General features: G+C 39.3%; 1 protein-coding gene across 1 annotated transcript; it reads left to right on the top strand.

Moving 5' to 3' along the window:
- The first annotated feature begins 4127 nt into the window (after positions 1-4127).
- LOC139122575 (15-hydroxyprostaglandin dehydrogenase [NAD(+)]-like) lies at positions 4128-12802 on the top strand. Its single transcript, XM_070688119.1, has 7 exons — positions 4128-4247; positions 5946-6072; positions 8411-8517; positions 8731-8827; positions 9119-9195; positions 10662-10807; positions 11310-12802. Exons 1-7 carry the CDS (start codon positions 4152-4154, stop codon positions 11434-11436), a joined length of 777 nt encoding a protein of 258 aa, XP_070544220.1. The 5' UTR covers positions 4128-4151; the 3' UTR covers positions 11437-12802.

The following is a 12802-nucleotide window of genomic DNA, read 5'->3' as shown; positions in this document are numbered from 1 at the left end:
TTAACGTCGAAATTATCCATCAAAATAGATCCTGTAACTTCACTGTGCCACCACTGAATGTCGCGACGGTATGCGGTACAGAATGAGACAAATCTATTTTTAGTATGCCAAAAAAGCCAGGACTATTGTTCTTATGTAAATTTACGAAAAAAATTGTTACTTTTTTCTTTTGATTTGAACTCTTGACCCATTTTCTGTGTGAGTGCAGCAGGTATTTTTTGACAAGTATCGTTCGTGTTGCATGCGAATAAAATGCAATGTCGATATGGACGTAGTGCGTATTTATCGTAGGATACTGTGTGCCTGTACGGAATCCCAACTTATAAAAATGCTCGGTCTCGGGCGCAGAATTTCCGACTTTCGATCTCTCAGACGCCGTTTTCTGCATTTGGCGCTTAGAGTGATGAAAATACCCAAGTAAGACAACAAATACACGCAAGTTGATATAATATAATAGCAATAACCCCCTTCGCAGTCGGGTATACACTCGATTTTGGTACAATTCGCTCCATATAGCACTCGCCTATCGGCTCGTGCTATATGTCGCGCATTGTACCAAAATCTCGTGTATACCCGACTGCGAAGGGGGTTATTGCTTATATACTTCGCTCTAACTTTCAAGAATTCTGCTGCAAACATCTCCCCATAGGCTCTATGCCCTTCCAATGATTAAACCACCCATGCAGCATATCATCTCCTTGACTTCGTGCCTCAGGCGTACAGTTGGCCATACATTATTACCATGTTTTACTGAAAAGCTTGATTTGATCCACCCCTTAGTGATATCAAATAGTTCAACCTCTTTGACTCAACCAAAACGTTGATACCACAGTCGCTTATGGTTAGGTGCACGACGAACGCCCCCGCTGACGAAGGGAGCTGGCATTATGTATGACCGGGGACCGGTGGGAGAGGGTCACTCGATAAACGATGAACAGGAAGGGGGTTATACAAAAAGTGATATACAAAAAGGCGGTTATACAAAAATATTCATCTGTGACAGTTGTTCAAAGTGTGGCTTAATTGGGCTATTTTAGTGCGAAATTTCTATAAGTTTCTGTATCAGGAGGGGGCCCTATACTTTTGCGTAGACCCCGCCTTAAAGTTTTCCCAGCATTCTGTAGCTGTGATTTTGGCGGGTAATGTTACCGATGATTCTCCTTGATCTGTACACACTGAGATTATTTTGGAGCCGTCGAGCATAAACACTGCGGCGCTAGAAACATAATTCCCTACGTTTTAGGGGAGAGGATGAAGATGTATGTCAAAATTGCAATACGGATTCTGCTGTAACAAAAAAAAATAAAAGAAAAAATCTGGCAGTGATATTTTAATGTAGCACATGACAGCAGAACGGAAGAGAGAAACTCGACAGGAGAAAGAGAAGACATACGGGACACGTATTCATGTGCGGTTTTACGGTGTGGATTCAACTATATGTGATTATACTGCTCCGATGCAATACCATCTCCGCGTTCGTTGAGAAAAATGGGACACAAATTACAACAACCTAAACCACATAATGTGAACTCAGGCAGAAGGTTTTGGAACTTTGAAAATTCGTAAACGTAGATTTTTTACCTATATTTATGGAAGATTGTGCAAGATGTGTAGGCCCTAGGAAGACAGGCTGTATTCTCCATACCAAGTGAATAGATCACAGTTTTCCCAAATTCATTTCGCACATTTAAGGGGTGGGGTTGACGCCAAAATTAAGGAATTACGTTTCTAGTGCATCAGCTTTTTAACTGAAGTATATTTATTTTGTATACAGAACAGTTTGGTCTATATTTCAAAATTCTGCCAGCATTGTTTTGATGATCATGTCTTTCTGATTTCCTACTTGAATAATGTTAAGATTGATCCCCTTTTCACGACAAACTTGTAACTTTTGCCAACAGACATGTTTGACAGCTATACAAATGCCTAGAACAACGTCGACAAACTGAATGCTGAGGAAAATAATTTAAATTCCAAAGACAAATGCTGAATGCACAAATCAAAATGATAGGTATCTGCTAAAGTGCGGGCTGCGGGTTGCGGGTTGCGGGCTGCGGGTTGCGGGTTGCGGGCTGCGGGCTTTTAGAATTATGGCTAGATTTCTAATATATGTAATATGGCATTTAGTATATAAGAAATAAAATCTTTAGAAGGTGTCTATTATCAATAATCATGATCAGGTCTATCGTACAGTATCCCTTTTCCTGCCAAGTCCATATTTCAACATCAGGTCAAGATGGTTAAAATTAATGAAACACAACATATTCCATATTGTGTATTTTAACATAATACTGTACATTTGAAGGCTGTTGAAAACAATATGCTGTAAAATTGATTTTTTGGACTAAAGATGCTATAGCAGACCAAACCAAATGGGTGAAAATACGTCATGTTTCTAAAAAAAATCAAAATCTGCTAAACTAAAAGGGGCGATTCCGAGGACCAATTTATTTGTTCCGAGCTGCCTGGCCATCACAAATAATTTGGGATCTGAAATCACTTTTCTTTCTTGCCATGGATGTGAGTGAGAAATAATACCAGACTGACAAAAAAAATTCGCGCCTCGGAAATGTCGCCACTTATCGCGGAATGAAAATTGTTACATTTCTAGTATCAGGCCATAGGAAGTAAATTCTTTATAATGCATCTATTCACAATTCGGTTCTAGGGCAACACATACAGAAATTAAACAATGCCTACTTAAATGCAATGTGTAAGGAAAGATTTGACTTCAAAAAGCGTAGAAGTGTTGTGTATTTAAATGCCGTGTATTTTTCATGAAATCTTTAAAAAGAAAAAGACGTACGACAATGGACTTAGCTTACTTTGCCGTTTCGGTTCAACCGAGGTCACGACCACAGAGAACGACATTCCGCTAACATTTTACGCGAGAATTTCAGCGGGAAAAACACGTCGGTGCGTTGACTTTTTTTCAGGAATCGATCTAATAGGAATATTTTGGATGAGTTTGTGTTCTGCAGCTCTCAATAATTGTGTATCTCCTAATATCATGAACATATTCTATGACTTGCACCTGCAGCATGATAGTCGCTCCATATGCATTTGATCCAGCGTGACTATGAAAAGTTTCCTAGGACTATTATCGTGTTCACCACAGTAAAATAATTTTAAACGGCATTGAAAACGATTCTGAAAATTGTGCTTTTATCGGCGGTTGAACTAATCTGAAGTGTGAGAAGGGCATGGCATTCTATGAAAAAGTAACAAATTATTAGGCGTGTCGAGTTTCAACGAACCGAAGTTCATCTCCCAGTTCATCTGTGCTGTCAACGATCCGAAACTTACTTTTAAACTATCCGTCCTAATCATTACATAAAAAGTTAATATAGCGAGTTGTTGTGAAATCTGTCTTGTGTTCATATTATTACTCATCCGTGTTCAGTCATATCATTTCGAAAGCTTCGATCGGCAGTGCGCTGTGCAACGGCGAATGTTGGATGGGAAATGGACTATTCTGACGTTGGTGGTGCTTTACCAGATGTAAGCTAAAATAACGGCATTATTCAAGAAGTTCACGGCTTTTATTCCATAAACAAATACATCTAGATACTATTTTAGCATTTATTCTATCTACTAGCGAAAATGATACCAAAAATCACACATTTTTTCATGCCCGCAACCCGCAGCCCGCAGCCCGCACCCGCAGCCCGCAGCCCGCAACCCGCAAAATAGCGCATCCAAAAATGATAATACTCCAGACAACATGATGCCCAATTTACTTAAGTCAGTCATGGTTTTCCATAAAAATAAAGGCATAAGTTGTACCTGTGTCAGTAAAAGAAAGGGTTTTTGATCTTTTTGAATGTTCATGACAAAGGAAATTAACATGCTTGACGGGAGATATGATGAGACCATCTTAGTTGCTGATAACTTTACCTTGAAAGTTTGAAATTTGTACCACCTACAAATATCTGCTTCTAATTCAATATAAACTTGAATATTAAACACAATCGATAGTTTAGGAGCATTTATTTAAAAAATAATTTTGAAATTTCAAGTTTGAAATTGTAAAAAAGGAATACATTTGAATCAGGCTTTATGCCCGAGTGCAAAAGTCAAGCAGCATTGTGGGTACGACCCCAATTTCAGTGTGTTCTTGATTACAAACTGCCCAACCTTTCGATAACAAGATGGCAGTCGTGCAACATAGTATATCCTTGATTACTGGTGCTGCTCGTGGAATCGGACGTGGTTTGACAGAAATGTTACTCCAAAGAGGTGCATTGGTAAGGCAAGATCGTTACTGACGTATTCATTTTAATCATTTTGATGTCCACAATTCCACAGACGTGTAGCAACTATTAATTGTTGTAGACTGACCCAGGTCTTAACCTATGTGCACCGAACAATTATGCTGTCTGCTGACCTACTTTGAACGGGGACTAACACTCTTATCTCTAATCCCGTAGTTGCAAAGCTTCCTGTTTTTGTTGAACTCAATTGTTAGCCCTTTACGTGTACCATCTTGTGATAATTTGCGAAGTCATCATCAATTTCTATGTTTGTCGAACCGGACTTTTACTTTATTGTAGATAACCTCGCCTCTGTCAGTTCAGTGAAGTGCTTCAGCCATATGCGTTATATCAGTGTCTTTTTGTGCGCAACGATATCATTTGATTTGTTGTGTGACATCCAAATAAAGATTTGGTACGTGGTACACTAGCTCGTGTGAACATATCAGAGTTAGGATTTGAAAACAACATATTTTTGACATTTGCCGTTCTCAGATTGCACCTAAGGGTATCAGAATTGATAATTATAGTTCTACAGAATTGCCGTACAAGACAGGGATAACCCCTCTCCAAATCAAATCTCCGACAAGAGGCTGACTGTCTATAAAGATTTCTTGATTTTGGTGCCGATATAGTGTACTTCCACTTGACTGGAGTTTGACTGTTTCAGGTTACCCGTTGTGACTGTGAGATCCACACAATGTCCGACAGACAAGACTTTCAATGAAGGGATCACTATTGTAGTATCATTGTGCTATTCCTTTGATCCTTTGACCCAGCATCTCAGGAAGCCTGCAGTCAATGAGTGAGGCGCAGGTCTGGGTCACTATTGTAAAATATGACCATTTTCTGTGTAGTTTCTGTAATATGTGACACTTTTCGTAAAATATTACTCGACTTTCCCAACTTTCTATGCTGTCGATGATCCGTCGAGTGGAGTTACCGGAATATGGAATATGGCATCACGGAATGAATATCTGTACAGCAAATATATCCACCCCTCCCAGTTTTTATTCGTTCTGTGACCCCATGAATGTCAGGACAATACTGTCATTTTGCAATTTTTTCGCTTAGGTAATTTTGACAATTTTCTAACTGAATTGGACTGGCCTTCAGAAAGGACAACGTTTGATCCGTACGGTGTCTGATTAGTTAAGTCTTGTGTAGTAGCAGGTGACCTTGATAGTTTCACAAAGGTTAAGAGTCAAAGAACATGGAACTCAATTTGTACGTGCTTATGTTAATCGTCGCAGAAACTTTAGTGTGAATCCCGAATTGCTATAGAGGGAGTCGAATTTTCCAACAATTGAGCACATCTGTCCAGCTGTCTCTCTCTCTCTCTCTCTCTCTCTCTCTCTCTCTCTCTCTCTCTCTCTCTCTCTCTCTCTCTCTCTCTCTCTCTATGTCGCCTAATTTTGGCCGAGCATTGATGAAAATTATATTCGAATTGTGATTAGATAGTAATATTAAGGATATTTATCCCGTTAGACGTTAAAATGTATCGTATGTTGAATGACTCAGATAACAGTCAACCCTACTTTAATTTGCATTCTTACTCGGAAGGACACGATAAACCAAATGTTCTTTTAATTCATTTTTATTCCATAGTAGAACCTAACCACGACTGACTGATAGCGATATTTTGATACCTGACCACAGAGTCATTGTAACTGTCTACCTTACATCTTACAGGGAGTGAGCATCGTTGACATTGACAAAGAGGCTGGACTTGAAACCACAGCAGAGTTGAAGAAGTTGCACGGTGGTAACAAGGTCTTGTTCGTAGAGTGTGACGTCAGAGACGAAAATAATCTGAGAGGTAGTATTTATTTATATATATATATATATATATATTTATTTATTTATTTATTTATTTAGCTAGTATGTCCACAACGAAGCGAGATTTGAAAATATTTAACAGAGGTATCGTAAGGAAAAGCACTGTCAAAATATTGCGAGACAAACAGATGGAGAACAAAATGGCGATGGTTTCAACATGAGTGACATGTTTCCTTTCCCGATCTCCCTCATTTACCCCTTTACCTCCCTCATTTACCCCTCTGCCTCCCTTATTTACCCCTCTGCCTCCCTCATTTACCCCTCTGCCTCCCTCATTTACCCCTCTACCTCCCTCATTTACCCCTCTGCCTCCCTTATTTACCCCTCTGCCTCCCTCATTTACCCCTCTGCCTCCCTCATTTACCCCTCTGCCTCCCTCATTTACCCCTCTGCCTCCCTCATTTACCCCTCTGCCTCCCTTATTTACCCCTCTGCCTCCCTCATTTACCCCTCTGCCTCCCTCATTTACCCCTCTGCCTCCCTCATTTATCCCTCTGCCTCCCTCCTTTACCCCTCTGCCTCCCTCATTTATCCCCCTGCCTCCCTCATTTATCCCTCTGCCTCCCTCATTTACCCTCTGCCTCCCTCATTTACCCCTCTGCCTCCCTCATTTACCCCTCTGCCTCCCTCATTTACCCCTCTGCCTCCCTCATTTACCCCTCTGCCTCCCTCATTTACCCTTCTGCCTCCCTCATTTACCCCTCTGCCTCCCTTATTTATCCCTCTGCCTCCCTCATAATTACCCCTCTGCCTCCCTCATTTACCCCTCTGCCTCCCAATATTTCGCGTTGTAACTGGAGATTTACTCCCTGAAAATTACGCGTGTCACAACAAAACAATATACGATATTGAACTTCAGTGTAAAGATCAGGTGCCGCCAACTAAGCTGTTCGTGCAAAAAGGTGTTCGTGCGCAGTTTTTCAGCGGGCGGGCAAATTTCAAAACTAATCAGCGGGCGGGGAGAAAAAACCGATATTTACTGTGGGCGGGGAAGAAATTTCATTTTTTTCAGTGGGCGGGGAGAATTTTTTTGACTGTGGGTACCGGATAATGCGTATAGAGGGAGGGGAAAGCCGTGGTTGAAGGTATACAAATAGCTGCTCGCACGGTTTTGCGTTGTTCTAGGTTGCCTAGAGGGCATCTATTCGGAAATTGGGAATTTCAGTAGTGGGGAGAGGGCAGTGGGGAGCTTGAATTGTTGTGGGGAGTGGGGAGCGGGCAGACCATAAATACTGGAGGGCAGTGGGCATGAAAATTCAGCGGGCGGGCATAGTTTTCGTGTGTCCCAGTGGGAGGGCAGTTACGAACAGCTCTACTTTCCCCTCTGAAATTTAGGTCAAGGTCAAAAATAAGTAAAATCGGTATATCAGCCTTCAAAACATGTTTTGTGATGATTTTGCGAAATTTATGAAAGTTACCAGTTGGCGGCACCTGAAAGATGGCGAGTCGAGATCCGTGTATTAGAGGAGAAACATACTCGCTATGGAAAGCTAGAGACTTATACATAGTGTTGTGCCCTGAACATACAAAAGGTGTTTTTCCTAATTGCTTAATCAAATATAGTGGATGTACAAAGAAGTGGATGATGGTTACCTCATCCTGTACAACTGTTTTCGTAATCTTTGAATGTAATTTTATATGGTGCACATATGGATGCCGGATTGACAATCCATCGCCGTCGTCAAGGAGTGTGTCTGCGACTTATTTCCGTTGTCTCTGATGTCTTTATTCGTTTAGAAATATAAGAAAGGCGCTTTAACAGACGAGTATGATGTCGATCAGGAAAATTGTTCATTCAATGGGAACCATGGCTAGGCCTCATGGACAAACCGAATAGGTCTGTGAATCTGTCTGTGAGTGGCTCCTGCCTTTCTGAGTGTGTCTGAGTCAGTGTGTGTCCATTTATACAATATTATGCCTATTTCGCATACAAAGGCCATAAAGAACACAATCAGATGCTGATTTCTATCGACATCAGAAAAGATGCAAAAGTATAGATTATCACGTGCCCGTGCGTGGCATACTACAATTCCATTGTGTCAAAACCACGTCATGAATAAATTAAAACGGCAATAACAGAAGAACATCACAAGTGGTTCAAATACTATAGAACATTTAGGTAGTACTCAGAATACTTCCATGGGATGGATAAGTTACTCGATGGAGTTTTAAAAGTACAAATGACTTTGTCACGTCAAAGGACGCTAATGTATCGATAGCTTGGTGCTAATATTGAGGATAACTACACTGTCCTTAGTGATAAAATATTATTGCAAGTTCTTTCCAATGATTCATTTGTCTCTCTCTTGACGCTTAAGCTGCCTATGAACAAACAAAGAAGCGATTTGGTAGGCTTGACGTCGTGTGCAACAATGCTGCCATTTGTGATGATTTCAAATTGGTTGAGACAGTTGACGTAAACTTGGTATGTACACATTTCATTTCAGATGTTATATTTGAACGTTCTCTCTTAGAATTTGCCAACGTTCAAACTGTAACAATATTATCAGACCATATTCTATAAATCTAGGCCATGAATTGTTAAGTGTACATGTTTTTGTAGATTAAGACAAATTCGTAGAATTCCACTAAAACGGTAATATTGTTGTATGTTTTATCCGCTTGTTACTTGCCAAAGACAAGTTTAATACGAAGTACCTATATGGCTGTAGAGTACATGGGCATCCAACATGGCGGTCATGGGGGAGTTATTATCAACATTTCCTCGATTGCAGGTAAGACAATCTGTACAAACATGACATAACTCCTAAATTCTGGGCATTTGTTTGGGTTTCTTTAAAGAGTTTTTCTTTGGTACAAAACGTAAGTTCAAAGTCGATATCTGTTGCATTTTGTCGAATTTTTATCATTTCAGCCCGGCCTTTACCTTTTGACATATTACTTAAATATTGCTGGAAGACCGTTCTTATCATGTCTGTCTCAGTAAATTTCTGTGTCACATACATATATTAGCTTCCGTAATAAATATTCTAATGAAATATATATCTTCATTTTTGACATTCAAGGCTTATTTCCAAACAAGTATGTTCCGATATATACGGCTACAAAACATGGCGTCGTTGGTTTCTCCAGGAGTGTGGCGGTAAGTTTATCTTTTCCCCAAAGTTTATATAAGATTTTATTATGGCTTTTCCCTGCCTCTCTCAGAAAAAATCACATTTACTTTAATATACACCTGGTAATTGACTAATCACATCGCTTTCACAAGGGTTTATCCCAAGATGAATCCATTTGTTATAGTCATAAAACACATCGAGATGAAAACGCCGGATCCTTCAGAATGTGTGTGCTGCAATATTCAAATTAAATGAAGGTAGAAAGCAGCCCAGACGTTTGGATAACTTGCCACAAGTGTATTTTTGAACTATGATGCCCTTTCCTCTTAGCTGACAAATATACTGTCAGATTTAAAAAGACTTGTGCATAATATGCAACTTACAGGTAGTAATTTCGTAGGATAAAGTTCTTTCACCGTCACTCTTTTCACACTTATAGTCATCAAGTCTGGCTTTCATCCAAATCACGCAAATTTATTTTTTCTTACTGAAGTTATGGTATTACCACTTTTGCCATCTTTGGACAATTATGGCAAAATGTGAACACGTGGCAGAATTCAGGCAAAATGTGAACACGTGGCAGAATTCAGGCAAAATGTGAACACGTGGCAGAATTCAGGCAAAATGTGAACACGTGGCAGAATTCAGGCAAAACTATGTTCAGTGCATAAGCCTTCCTCTGTATATATATATCATAATATTTTTTCTCAGTGTAACTACGATGCTTATCAACGCAAAGCGATCCTTTCAGGCCGCTGATAATTTCTAAAATTAAAGAGCCACCATATTCGCTAGTAAACGTAAAAATTTCAATGTCAAGAAATTGTCTGCTTATCTCAAATCTAGTGGTTTAGAATAAACTGTTCGTTTTCTTCGAAAACGGGAAAGTTTCTTAACACATGAAGTTTTAAATCAACCAGTCTGTGTATCAAACTGCAAAAAAGTGCTAAAATCGGCTCTTGATTAGAAATATTATACAACGTGAATGGAGTAAAGACTTTGGCAAAAATGCATTTAAATCGGAATGAAAATTTGGATATTTAACTAATATATATTTTAGAAGTAACACGATAATGTTAAAAAGTATTATGTTTGCAATAGCAACACGAATCTTGAAAATTGCAGGCTAGGGTAATGCATATCTTTGAATCACCTGACATATCACGCCTTGCAAACACGAAATTGACGATACAGAAAGTCCATGTGATATTGATCAGCGATAATAAATTATCAGTTTTTGCGATTCGTAGTATAATTCAGCGTGCTTGCAAATTTACGCGTGAAATGTTATCTATTGTTTGCTGGTGTTATTAACTGGCAGGCTCGTATTCTCGCACTTATTTTCGTTTTAAGTTACTTAACATTGTTGCACATATCGTGTTGTTTTAAGCAAACTCAAAATTACTCACACACAAATACATGCGTGTGTCTGTGTGTGCCTGTACCTCTGTCTGTGGGAATGGGTGTAAGATACCGTCCATCAATTTTCCAGGAAGAACAGATGATGAAGGATAATGGAATACGTATTGCATCGTATTGTGTTGGAAACGTCAACATTGGCATGGCTTTGGCTGTAAGGCAGTCGTCACGCTATGGTCAAGAGTTTGAAGAACGTTTGGCGAGCATGGGACATATCAGGTAAGCAAAGAAAATGTGAATCTGCAAGTTGTAACGAGGACAATGACTGTCCCAGAAGATCGTAACTAAATAATAGTGTATCTATCTATCTATCATCTATCTATCTATCTATCTATCTATCTATCTATCTATCTATCTATCTATCTATCCGCCTGTCTGTCTATATGTCTATGTGTGTCTATCTGCCTGTCTCTATATGTATATACATATCTATCTATCTATATCTGTCTGTCTGTCTGTCTGTCAATCTGTGTGCCTGTCTGTCTGTCTGTCTATCTACATCTATCTGTCTGTTTGTCTATTTATCTGTCTGCCTGACTTTCTGTTTAATTAACTATCTATCACTCTTCCTCTTTGCTTCTTTCTATTCTCAAACTCTGTTTGTCTGTCGGTATCTATATTGTCAGCGCTCAGTGAGTTCACATATATTGCTGCAAAGTGACAACATTTCGATTGGGCGGAAAACTTACAGTCTGGTGTCATCACTCTTTCCTCTTTCTAGTCTGCAAGAGTGTTGTCTCAGCATCCTACAGATGATTGAAGACAAATCTGTGAATGGAAAAGCAAATATACACACTCCAGATATTCCGATGATGAACATTCTCCCGCCTGATTTGATGGAAATATAATTTACACGACAATAGCTACAGATAGCGTGCAAAACATTATCACTGCGTATAGTCGAGTATATACTTTGCATGGATCTTATAAGGTCCAAGAACACAGCAGGGAAATTTGACAATAAGTTTCTATATATTGCGGTACTTAGTTTGTAAGTTATATGCCATCAACCAGTCTGCTTTTTTTAGATCATGGCATTTCTTTCAACTTTCACTACTCGAGGACAAAAGGATTTAGGAAAGCTGTTTGACAAAGAATGTGGTAAATGTATTTAAGAGGGTGTTACCACTAGACATGTCGACAAAACAACAACAAATCTGTTTCGGTAAACAGTCCCCAAACGGCCGATTTTTCCGTTATTTTTTCTCGAAATTCAAAAATGTAAACTTTCTTTGCATGTCAAGCTTATGTTCAAGCATATATTGAACTCAATCATGACAAAATGATTATTTGATAATGTATATTTTACTCTTATACATGTTAAAAATAAAGTAAATAAATACTCTAACAGAACAATAAATATTAACTAAATGAAACCAGGAAATAACAGCAAGAAGCTGCCACTACCAGCAATATTGATTGCCACTACTAGCAATGACAGAAGATAGTGGCGATGAGAATGATATCGTTGTTAATGTACTCGATGGCACCAGCGACAGTGAAGATGAGGATCGACAGTGGTGATGATGATGTCACACAGTAGTTTTCTACAGTTGTGACCGGAGGTGGAAGGAGAGGCTGGGTCATGGAGAAATTTTCTCGACAGATATCATTATAAGTTCACAGGATCTAGGACAAAACTGAACTGTTGTGAATTCACGCTTTGTATCATCACAGAAATGTATATTTTTGTATTGACCTAAGTTCAATAGCCATTTGGACATCTAACCATACCATAATGACATGCTGCCCATCTAAATTAAACAATACTATACTAAAGGGATACTGATTATTTGGTGAACTTTTGTATCCATACATTTTGTTACTTGGGCGCAGGTAACCCAAATTTCTGTGTTAGTCAGGGGATTACTCAAACTAAGTATGGTTGGCTGGGGTGTGACTCAAAATTTCAGAGTTTCTAATGTAATTCCTCAGATCCCCAGGCCGTAAATAATGAGGTTCACTAAACAGCTGAGTACACCATAGCAGAACGACTAGAACCAGTATACACACGGCTGGTATCTCAGCGAAAATTTAGAAAGAACGATGAAGCTACTGCTAAGATATTTGCAGACTCTTGGCCTTTGATGCGTCAATTTTTGAACTTTTATAAAGGTATAAAGGCATTGTGAAACCAGCGGTAAATTGCCTCCCCAACGTGAAAGGCGAAACGCATGCATTCTGCAGTGGACGCTGTCAACTTTACCTTGCTGC

The sequence above is a fragment of the Ptychodera flava genome, chromosome 2 (genome assembly GCF_041260155.1).
Source record: "Ptychodera flava strain L36383 chromosome 2, AS_Pfla_20210202, whole genome shotgun sequence".
Lineage (NCBI taxonomy): Eukaryota > Metazoa > Hemichordata > Enteropneusta > Ptychoderidae > Ptychodera > Ptychodera flava.
This window is presented reverse-complemented; position numbering and strand designations above follow the sequence as displayed.